Here is an 11336-nt window from a genome sequence, read left to right as displayed (position 1 = left end):
TTAAAATATTGCAAAGGGTTCGCGAGATATGACTAGTTTTCCACCGGAAGTTTTGAAAAAGGCTAGAAAAGAGCTAATTTCGCGGCCATTTCGAGACAGTTGGGACTGAGTATGTAGCCAAACAAGCAACGTCGCGAGAGTTTATGTTAAGACTACCTGCAGCCTGAACCCCGCAGGCAAAAGTAATAGATGCGCAAAGCCGGCGGCGCGTCGATGGCACGCGACCTTGTGCACGATTTGCAATAGACACATTATCTGCGATCAAAACTAAACTATGGTGCACCTACGTGCGTTGCATTCCGCTCGGCAAATGCGATAAAACGTTGTATATAAACAAACGCAGATAACGGCATTGTGTGCCAAACGTTTTACAATAAACATAAAAATAAGCAGTATAAATTTATTTTATGATTTTTAGTTCATGGTAGTGCCATCTATGAATGACACAGACGGAATTGATTATTAAACGCAATAATAAATTAAAATTAGAATTTCGTATCAAATTTTCAATACTTCAGAAAAGAAACAAATTCTGATATGAATTTTAGGGCTCTTTCAAAGAACTTAGACATAGGAGGGTGCTGCGTCATGTTTTTGAGAATTTCTCGTAACAAGTATCTTTTAAATTAATAGCGCTAGCGATTAACGGATTGAAGATTATGAAAGCTAGGAAAATTCTCTATCAGATAAAAATATAAAATAATTTAATTTCCTGGGCTAAAAGGTCCAAATACAATTTATATTTAATGAATACGACTCACTTTCAACGCTACCCTTGTAGGGTGCCCTAAACACGAGTCACTTTTACCGCTAGGTTTATACGGTGCCCTGAACGCGAGTCACTTCTACCGCTACTCTCGTACGATGCCCTGAACACGAGTCACTTCTATCGCTACCCTTGTACGGTGCCCTAAACACAAGTTACTTTTATTTCTAGGTTTATACGGTGCCCTGAACGCGAGTCACTTCTACCGCTTCCTCGTACGGTGCCCTGAACGCGAGTCACTTCTACCGCTACCCTCGGTAGCTGTGAAACGTGCGCTGAATGTTTAAACAATTAAAGTGAAAGATATCATCTTGCCAGATGTAATTTTAAGTCAAAATTTGGGGCAAATAACTTGGAAAATGGATGCCTTAGTCTTTCGATTGCATTTTCAACAAAAGTGTCTGTCAAAACTGAATTATAGCAACAATAATGTTGAACATATAATAAGTACTTCTTCAGTTCCTCTTCAGATTCATTCTAGTAAAATACAATTTTAATGCAAATGCCATTCCTGCCTCAGGTCACGCAACGAAGTTAAATCTAAAAACAGTGTTATGATAGAATGAACAATATTCAAAAAAAAAATATATATTATGTTACTAACATTTTGAAGCAAATTCGAGGATCCTCCTAAATCCCTACTAGATAGAACTCGCTTTCTTCGTACCTATTGATGCTTCTTGTAAAGACATGCTGCATCAAAGCTTCTCATTTTCCATCTAATCTAGATAAACTAGCCCAGTGTGTCAAACCAATCTAGAACCAAATTAACAAAATTGAAAAGGTGGGCAGTAAGTGTAGACAGTTCACGCTTGATTGCAAGGCGCATGGCTTAAACCAACTCACAATCTATCTCATATACACAGTTGTTTATATACACAGACTGATAACCACATAGAAAATAAAATAAAACAATTCTAGTTTGCTATTAAATCGATGCATACAATGACTATAAGAATAATATAATAGAAAACTCACCAGAATATGACACCGGCCATTAAAGGACAAATAAAAAACTTGCTTGTTGCTGAAGACAATTATTGAATTACAGTTATATTTTGAGGTGAAAACCAACACTTAGTAAAAACGGCAACCGCAGTAACGGAAAAATACAAAATTAAATCGCGTATCACTATCAATCAAAGAAATCTTATATAAATCATTATATATCCGAATTAAATGCACGACTTATATAAATAATAAATAGGTACGTCGGTAATGGCGGACCAAACCATACTAGCTATGCAAACTACTGATAAGGTGATTAGATCTGTCCGCGCACGCGGTCAGGTGCGTACAACGCAACGCGAAAAGAAACTTGCTTGGTTTACTACTATAAATAATTGGTTATTAACTACAAAATGTTGTTTCGCGTTGACTTTTCAAATAGCCGTTATTAATAATGTATGAAGTCATCTAATTGGCAAGGTCTTCAAATAGCTAGTCGTTCGTTTTTAGCCACAATGATGGTTTTGGTTTTGAATGTTTTGTTGTTTTTAAAATCTCTACAAATTGCCAACAGCGCTCCGTGGTCGGATTAGTTACTATAGCTTAATGTTTGCCGTGGTTTGCTGTCTTCGCCGCTTGGTTTGGCGGGCGGGCCTATCTTTTGAAATGTGTAACGTGCTTGAAACATCATGTTTACAATATTCGGTCTGACGGTCTTACAATAACACTACCTACTAAAAATTCGAATGCTTTCAACAGTGAGATAATTAACAATTGATTTGTAAATATACACTACTCAGAAGAGTTGTTTTAGGTACCCTGGAGATACAAAAAGGTTAAGTGTAGTTGTAATAATGAATACTTCTCAACATATTCATCAAATAGAGGATGTGCAGATATTGAAAGACAAAATTTTAAAAATAGAGTAAGTATCTGCTTTTAACTTTTTTTCTTTGTAATTCGAGTAATTGGTGTGTAAAAACGTTGAAAAACGTTGCCGATATAACCTTAAATTATTCGGACTGTATATTTTGCCTATAGCTCAATTTTCACATTGGTTGCTGAAAAGCAAAGAAAAATAGCTGTCTTGGAAACTAAGTGTAAAAGAGCACAGCAGGACAATAACAAATTAGAAAGTCAAAATCATGAATTACATAGTGAGATTGAAAGAAGAAATAAGGACCATGAACAGACAACAAATGAATATCAGGCAAAATTATTGGATGAGATTCAAAAGTACCATCTATTGGAGGATTCAGTAAAAAATTAAGAACAATAATAAAAGGGTTATTCAGAAGTACCAGAAAATATTTGCCAAGAATAAAAATCATCTAAATGCAACTAAGGTAACTACACTTTTATATTATGGAATTAATGTAATTCATTAAATTATTATATTTTATAGAAGAAATATGCTTTACACATCAACCAGTTAAAAGAACAATTAAATATTTACGAATCAAATTGAAAAAATATGATCTAGGAAAAGAAAACAAACAACCATTAGTGGAAGAATCTGCAGCCCAAACAGGTTGTAAGCAGCCTATTCAAATTTTGCAGAACCTTATAATAAAACCCCTAACAAACAAGAAGAAGCATATGACATTGATCGTTTGTTAAATGAGATGACGGTTTTGCCGGAGTTGATGAGGCCATTTGAGGAGGAAGTATGCCACAGAGATGCCCAAACACAAACCACCAGATCAAACGTAACTCGTCCTGTACAAACAGACTCTTTGACCACAGCACGAAAAGAAACTCAAACATATATCAGATCAATTCACACTGATGTTCAATGTAATTTAGATATTGAAGAAAAGAAAAATAGTTCATCAGATACAAAGAAGTTATTCAAATCACAATCAATACAAACTGATCTACCTAGTAATATCAAGAACACACAAACAATGAACATAAAACTAAGGACTTCGTCAGCACAAACCAATTTTATTGAAAAGAAAATCACTATGAAACAAGCTGTGGCCGCTCTAAAGAAATCCCGTAAAACATTTTCAATAAGTAATGGAGTGCTACTTCATTATAGCAAGAATCCTACGACATGTTTGCCTTCCACTAACGGCTCTACACTTGCTAAAGTCGTTTACCGCCGCTTGAAAAAATATATAGATAATCAATATCTAAACGTGGATTCAAAAAAGCATCGCAGATCATCTAATATTTTATGCATGCCCAAACAGCTTGAAAGAAGTAGAGAGCTGATGCAATTGTGCCGATCTAGCTTGGCTAACATGGGTGCAATATCGGACACTGAGAGTTCGGGGTATGAAAGTCGGGCGATGCAGCGGGCGCGATATTTTGAGGATTTGTTGATGGATGGTCAAATGACTCCTTCAAGTCAGGATTCTGGGGTTCTAAGCGATATGGAAGTTGTGAAAGACTGGAGATCCGAAAAAGTGGGCGATATCAATTTAATCTTGAATGAAATGCTCGTCGATGTGCCTAATCTCATCCTACCTTTTGATAATGATAATGATTACGTTGAAGATCTATTAGAAGATAATATTGTGTCTGTGCCTCAAGATAATCATGCTATAGCTACTGAAATTCGTACTGAAATAAGGGAGGTAGAGAAACCAAGAAAAAGGCCCGTGAATCGTATGCAAATGTTGAAAAGAGGAATTAAAAAATGTAATCAAATAAATATTTTTCGAACACCCAAAGTAGATCAAGAACAAATGCCACAAGTAAACATACCTCAGTGTAAGAATGCTACAGTACGGAATACTGCATTTGAAAATAAACGGAAATGCATCGGTACAAACAAAGTTGTGGTAACAGCTACTGCTTTAAAGCCGGATATGGATCATACTTATGCTGCACAATATAGTATCAATAATAAACCAAAGAAAACCGCTAGCAAGCCAAATAATGTAATAACATCTCCGATTTTACAGAATTTCCAAATTGAAGACATTTGTTCAACCCCTATGGAAATTTGTCCTGACTTTGGCTCATTGGACATGTTGGATGTTGCTGAAAATGTAGTGACAATTTCCGAGGCATATGAACCTACCACTTCTAATAATACCCAGACATCTGAAAAGCTTGAGAAATTTTATAAAATTGCAACTGGAAGTAGCAACTTAAAAGAATCGCTTGTTCGGGTTGACTCACAAATCATCAATTTGAGCAATGAAACCTCCGCTGACGAGGTGCCCAACTGTGGTTTAGAACAGAAGAGACGAAAATCCCAATTACTGCAAAATTCTCCATTCATTGAACATGTTAATGTGACTGATAAAAAGGTTGAAGAAGTGTGTTTGCAATGGGTAAATCAAGATCCTACGACACCAAAATTGAACAAAATTACTATTGATCAAGAATTTCAACGAATGAGAAAACGCTGTATTAACTCTAGTTGTAAAACGGCTAATATCCTAACCAAAGCTTCCAAGAATGCATGCGTGGAGCCTGAAGAGAAAAGCGATGCTTCCGAATGCCCACATGACATTATTGGTGAACCAATTGAAAAACCTGAGATGGTAAACAACAAAAGACATAAATCACCATCGCTAAGTCCTCAAAGTAGCATTAGCATTCATCAAATGACAACAAGAAGCGCAAAACTACAGAATCGCCTAACACTCAAGATGGTACAAGTGGGGAGATCCAGCCAAGCTCGGTTAGTAACTGTGTTTTGAAAAGAAAAAGAGAACCATCTTGTAATGACCAAACTAATGAAGAAACGATTGATACAAGTGAACACCAAAATGAATCAGAAGATCATAGTAAACTTGGCTGCAATGATGCAGACATTAATATACATAAGAAAGTGTCATATAGTAAGTGGAATTTTGTTTTGTACCCTATTTTTATAATTTATACTGATTAATATTTATTTGTAGGAACAATCAAAACGGCCCTTGATAGATTTGTTTGGCTTAAGGGTAATGCGCGTATATGTAAATTGGATGTTCAGCTATTGAAAACTGTGAAAGCTTTTCAACTTATCGAGTAAGTGATTGATTAATTTCGTAGCATTAAAACACAATACGATAATGTTCTCTTTTTGCAGTTATATAATACTATACTTAAGCGCAGACAAAGGCGAAACCGAGAAGCCAAAGAGTACCACCACAATGGAGCCTCTTCTTACAATAAGGCAAAAGTAATTTTGGGATTGTTATTACGAATTGAACGCGAATTAAATAGCGCAGACTACGTAACACTACTGATAAGTAACATAGAGAAACACTTACTTTTCAATGTGAAGTTTAAACCGGAATGCTTAGAGAACCTCTCTCGTTTCTATACGGCCCTGTGTCGTCTCAAACAGAAAAACATCGTGTGCGGGTTTTCCTTGCCGACCTTCTCTACCATAATCCATCACATAAATTTGTCATCATCTACACGATTGTAACAAGTTGGCTTAACGTTCTGCAGCCCTACAAAGATGTTACAACAGGTAATTTTTCCGTTCATACGTGCATTACGTTTAGACAATAATTAATATTGTGTTTATTTAGATGCTGGTTTTGATCACGTTTTGGCCCATATTGCAATGACCCAGCCGAATCAACCTACCACAAACACAAACATAGTTGGCTACATACATGATAATTGTATAGGGGTTTTAAGAACTTACTTGTGACTTATTACAACTTTCCCAGGACTGAGTTTTGCGTTGACGACCTTACAATGTCCCTCCTCGAGTCGTTCATGTGCGGTGGCCACGTACAATTTGAGACTGCAATCTTGATCCTATGCGTTCACAGTTCAGCGCAGTGGACCTACGAAAAGTTCAATTAATTGGAGAATTGTGCAAAGTCAGTACAGATGTGGAAGTGGTCCGCAATTTGTTAAAATTAATTGCGAACATCGCTAAGAAAATAGATACTGATTACAATGAAAAGATTCGAAAATTCCAGTCCGAATTATTTGCTCGTAAGTACAAACTCACTCATAAACTAATCCAAATTTACAAATCACTTGTTCTGTTGCAGACTTGACCGTCACAAATACAGCAATGCAGTTGGATGATCTTAAACATTTGTCTGATAGTTCATGATACCTCAGTTATATCTTATAACATAAATACACTCTACATCAAGTTAAATGTTTAAAGCCATTTAGAATTAGTTTTGTTTTTATGGATTTTTAAAAATATTATTTCGGATGTGATATAGAATAACGTTGTTTTGAGGCTTGAAACATTTGTACATTAATAAAGCAGTTTTGAAATTCATCACTTCCAAAACTTCATTAACTACGCATTAAATTTGAAGCTATTGTGGAGTATATAAACTTGTACATTTACAATATTGTTATTTCTTGTGCATATACAAGTTCCGATTTTAAAACTATGCAAAGGAAGTTTAAAATTGTTGGTAGACTTTGTTCTCCTATAGATGTCAAATCTAGCGGTTTTATCGTTTGCCTATGGCCTGAGCTTTCGTGGCGTATACAAAACCGGTTTTCATTTCCCGCCAAAAACAAAAGTCCCTAGAAATAGTGTTTTTTATATAACACCTTGGACGTGCGAAGCTTTGCGGCGCCTTCTAAGACTTAATAATTCAGAACAGAGGAGGAACTAACTACTACTAACTTACTAACGTACTAACTTCTAGTACGCTAAATACATAAGCCAAACTAATGCAATTTCTTTTTTTATTGAATATGTTTTTAATTCACATTAGTTTTCTTGTTTCGTTATTATTTATGTATTTATTTACATATTGGTAATAAAAACGGTGATGCGCTTGTAATTTAGGGTTTCTCCACAATGAAAAGTTATATTTTGTTTGTCTTCATGTTAAATATAAGGCCTCTTGTGGCTTTTCATTTCATTTTTGTCTTCAAATTTAAATTGTTTTTAAAAAAACCGTTCGGGAAAAGACAACTGACATCGTTGAAAACATGCGAACGAATTCGTCGTAGAAACGAACTTAGCATAATAATATTTACATATACAAAATTGAGGGGAGTTTAACAATTATAATGTAGGATTGTACTAATTTTACAAAACACCCAAGTAGTAAACGCTGTCTTTGCTCCTTCTGTACTGAGCTTCGGAACGTCCTTGTCCTTGCAAACCAACAATTTTATCATCTTTCTCAAAACGCCAATAAGAACACATGTCAACAAGACACCGCCTTTCGTTTACAATCAATTCAATAATTTACTACTACTGTTTTCGTTCGTTTCATTAATACTTGAAATATTTGTGACAAAATACACTTTTAAGTTCTCATTTTATTATTCATGGACAGTCTTCGAAATGCAGGCAGGACGTGTGTAACAAAGTATGCAATTCTCTTAGAGCTGCATCAACCCGGAGTTGATTGCGCACATTTGCTATTACTTTTATTTTCTCTTTTGTAAGTAAAAAGGACTAGTACGGAAATATTGCATCATTGTGTCCTTTGATTTTCCAATCTTGCTTGAAATAAATTATTTACTTTCTCATATCGATCTTAATTCGGGGTGATCTTTTGCTCTCCACACTATACATCCTATCATCAAATTAATATAAACTTGTAATACACACAACAATATTGATAATAATGTACGATACAAAATAGCGACCTGCGCTGCTAGTGCGCGCGGTCTCCGAATGAGTGAAAAAGAAAATGTCTGTACACTTTGCGTTCGAATAAAAAATACGATTTGCGTTCCAGCGAAGTGATTCGCCAGAAATTGAGAGATAATATGTACAATGTATGCACGGGAAGTTCAGCACGACTCCCAATTGTAATTTTTACTTGCTGCTTGGAATTACTTGTTGCGTTGTAACATGGCACTCGTGTCTTCTGTACTCGCCTCCACAATCATTCGCCCAAATAAGTAACAATAAAATGTCGTAAGTGAAACAAAAAAAAAGGCGACGAAAAAATACCTCCTACTATAGCAGCAAGTGCGTTCTCGCAACGTGTGTTTGTACTTAAAACGAGAAATAATCAACACTTAAATCAATAGTCTTCGAGCATTCATTTTCTTTACATATCAAACATATACTCGATCCGTTTTTCTCCTTTTAGTGCGCCACGTGTTCGCGTCAGTTCGGTTCTTTGAAATGAAGAAATTAAAACAAACCAGGCACTTTGGTCCTTTTATTTACGCGTGTCGCGTATCTCGTAACGACGCCTTGGAAAATTTAATTTGCATCCTTTTGAATCCGCTGAATCAGCTCAGCGAGCTTTGAGCTTATGTTTTCAGGTTGGATGGGCCGGCTAAATACTTACACGGAATTGGTTTCAATCGTCGCGCACTCCACAACGAGTCCGCCCCGTTCGGTTTGTATACGCGTCATGTGCTTTGTCGCAGCAAGTTAAGTTTAAATTAAATACAAAAATTAATCTATTTTATCCAAGTCTTCGAACGGAAGGAACATATCCGTTGCGCTCTCATCCAAGTCCAACACCGGCATGTAGTGAGAATGTGCCGGTGGCTCCAAATTGATGAAGGGGTCGCAGAACATCGGATCCTCGTTAGCTACAAATAGAAGAAGAAAAATTAATTCAACCGCATATATAATGCAATAGCTACAACAAAATAAAACTCAAAAATGCCCGCTAAGCAATTTAACCAGAAGTTATACAACGTTAACAATAAAAAGCACATAGAATGAAGCAATGTTAGATGTTAAGTTAGCAGCGTGATGAGCTGAATCCCATGGTGCTACGAATGCAAGAAAACCACGATAACACACACAGAACCCAGCTTATAACACCACCAAGTAAGCGACAGCACAAACCCCAGAATTTAGCTGAAAAAATGAAACAAAAGAACGCAACAACACTAGCGTGATGTGCTGTGCAAAAACCAATAGGTTACAAGCGCCTCTTAGATGTAACACCACGCTCACCGTATGTCGATTACAATTATTATTAATGAAAGCTGGATTGAATGACCTCGTAGCTAGAACTCTGCCTGTGATGTGACTCTAAACACACATGTCACAGTCAGAACTCCCCTACGCTGTCATTACAGCCTCACGCGCACCACATTGTTAATTATAATTGTTACGATATATACAATTTTAAATGTTAATAAAGCAGTTGCCTTTGTTAGTTGAACTATTAAGTACGAGAATCGATGCGACACTTACGGTATTTCGCGTTGATAGGAAAGCTGGTGTCATCCGTCTTCAGAGCGTTGCCCACCACGTTCGCGTAGTCCAACAAGTCGTACTGTAAATTGTCTGATATTCTCGTCTCCTTGTCGTACTTCGCGCCTTGTGGGTAGTTCTTCGAGACCCCGACACTCTGCATCACTGGATCCTTTATGCCATTTGCAAATGAAATTTGCCGACAAGTCTGAAACAGCAAACATATTAGCCCCACACACACGTAACCTTCTAAAAATTAGAATTATTATACTAACTTGCGATGATATAGGTTTGCAATCCACATAAGGCATGTCCAAGGGTGGAATAGGAGGTGTCGCCCAAAGGTTTTGTAGTTCGATAGTGGGATCCACCTGCAAATCTCTTAGCAGTGGGTCAATGGCCGGCAACACGCGGGGTTTCTCTGTGCTCACAGGACACAGGAACACCTCAATCTCGCCTTCCTGGCTGCACATCTGCATTTGCATCTCACCCTCCGGCACGCCAAGCTTCGTATTTGCCGGTGCTTTGATGGCCATCACTGTCTTATGCTTAAATTTCTCGATCGACCTCAGATCTTGGTATGTCACATACCCATGCGTCTCGCGATTGTACTGAAACAGCGTCTTTTCGGCAACGTCGATGAGTTTTGCGAAGTGATTATCAACTTTCGACAGTTGTCGCAATTCCTCCTCGAGGTGCGCACCGGTATTGCTATCCTTCAACATGACCTGGTTCTTGGACTTCTTTTCCAATACGTTGATACCCTCGAGCACGTTAGTGATGTCGTACAGGCGCCGCTTTTGCACGCCCAACTCTTTCGACGCATGGTTTAAGTCAACAACGCCGTTGGGAGAATCCTGCAACAGGACGCGGAAGCGCTCGGTGAGCAAACTCAGCGACGTGTCGGCTCGACTGTTCTTTTGACCATGGAATGTGTGGTCACATGTATCGTGGGAGCCGGCTTAGCACGCTTCGGGGCGGTGCTTTGAACTCCTGTTTTATTGTTGGGATTACATGGATCTGCCTAGTGTCCATGTTAAGCTTGCGCTTTACCGCAGGCGGTTGCTGATTGAACGCTGGATAAATCTGGTTCTGCGGTGTCGCCCCGTATTGATGATCGCGAAGATGTGGGCTTGGCGTAAATTCCGTCTTGATAGAACTCATGTCCGGCGTCGACGTGGAAGGCATCGTGCTGTAGTGGCCTGGACTCTCCATGACGGCCCTCTTAACTGTGGCACGTTTCATGATTTGTACTCTTGTATCTTGTTGGTTTATGGAGGATGTAAATTCAGTTGGTCAATCCATGTTTGTACGTCTAAAAATTAAAACGATAGGTATTAGACAAAAGAAGCTTTCTTTTCATCTAAACACGTTATGTTTGTTTGTAACTATATTACTAAACAATTTCATTATGATAACAATTACGCCGAAGCCCCAGGTCTCGGTCTCATTCTACAGTGAGATTCTGAATTGTCATTATGCTATTAGCTACTTCTGTGGTGCATTGAAACACTGCGCAAACTATCGGATTTATCTTAAGGTCACACTGTCGTT

The 11336-nt window shown here is 37.6% G+C and overlaps 2 protein-coding genes and 2 long non-coding RNA genes across 4 annotated transcripts; 2 read left to right on the top strand and 2 right to left on the bottom strand.

The window, feature by feature from the left end:
* Positions 1-1193: 1193 nt before the first annotated feature.
* On the bottom strand, positions 1194-2266 carry LOC135802054 (uncharacterized). The gene is made up of 3 exons (XR_010550498.1): positions 1745-2266; positions 1371-1522; positions 1194-1306 (listed from the first exon to the last, which is right to left on the bottom strand). It is a non-coding gene; the product is annotated as an uncharacterized lncRNA (long non-coding RNA).
* A 51-nt stretch (positions 2267-2317) lies between these two features.
* LOC135802053 (uncharacterized) lies at positions 2318-3152 on the top strand. Its single transcript, XR_010550497.1, has 4 exons — positions 2318-2472; positions 2529-2639; positions 2756-3060; positions 3120-3152. It is a non-coding gene; the product is annotated as an uncharacterized lncRNA (long non-coding RNA).
* On the top strand, positions 3153-6818 carry LOC135802052 (uncharacterized). Its single transcript, XM_065315584.1, has 5 exons — positions 3153-5517; positions 5581-5689; positions 5751-6140; positions 6202-6619; positions 6679-6818. Exon 1 carries the CDS (start codon positions 3340-3342, stop codon positions 5374-5376), a length of 2037 nt encoding a protein of 678 aa, XP_065171656.1. The 5' UTR covers positions 3153-3339; the 3' UTR covers positions 5377-5517; positions 5581-5689; positions 5751-6140; positions 6202-6619; positions 6679-6818.
* A 507-nt stretch (positions 6819-7325) lies between these two features.
* Positions 7326-10997, bottom strand: LOC135802134 (transcription factor E2F2-like). The gene is made up of 4 exons (XM_065315659.1): positions 10829-10997; positions 10058-10743; positions 9783-9990; positions 7326-9166 (listed from the first exon to the last, which is right to left on the bottom strand). Exons 1-4 carry the CDS (start codon positions 10995-10997, stop codon positions 9027-9029), a joined length of 1203 nt encoding a protein of 400 aa, XP_065171731.1. The 3' UTR covers positions 7326-9026.
* Between the last annotated feature and the right edge of the window lie 339 nt (positions 10998-11336).

This window comes from Atheta coriaria, unplaced genomic scaffold (assembly GCF_025399875.1).
Source record: "Atheta coriaria isolate IRGN ID8LTWV9N9 unplaced genomic scaffold, Caltech_Dcor_3.1 hic_scaffold_15_pilon, whole genome shotgun sequence".
Classification (NCBI taxonomy): Eukaryota; Metazoa; Arthropoda; class Insecta; order Coleoptera; family Staphylinidae; genus Dalotia; species Dalotia coriaria.
Note: the sequence above shows the minus strand (reverse complement) of the source record. Positions and strands in the feature narration are given on the sequence as shown.

Bases quoted from the DNA above. Each gene is read 5' to 3' on its own strand.
- LOC135802052 (XM_065315584.1), top strand. From the start codon at position 3,340: ATGACGGTTTTGCCGGAGTTGATGAGGCCATTTGAGGAGGAAGTATGC.
- LOC135802134 (XM_065315659.1), bottom strand. From the start codon at position 10,997: ATGGAGAGTCCAGGCCACTACAGCACGATGCCTTCCACGTCGACGCCG. The intron at 10,744-10,828 runs GCAAGCTTAACA...AAGCGTGCTAAG, and splicing joins GCAACCGCCTGCGGTAAAGC to CCGGCTCCCACGATACATGT. The intron at 9,991-10,057 runs GTTAGTATAATA...TTGCTGTTTCAG, and splicing joins GCAAACCTATATCATCGCAA to ACTTGTCGGCAAATTTCATT.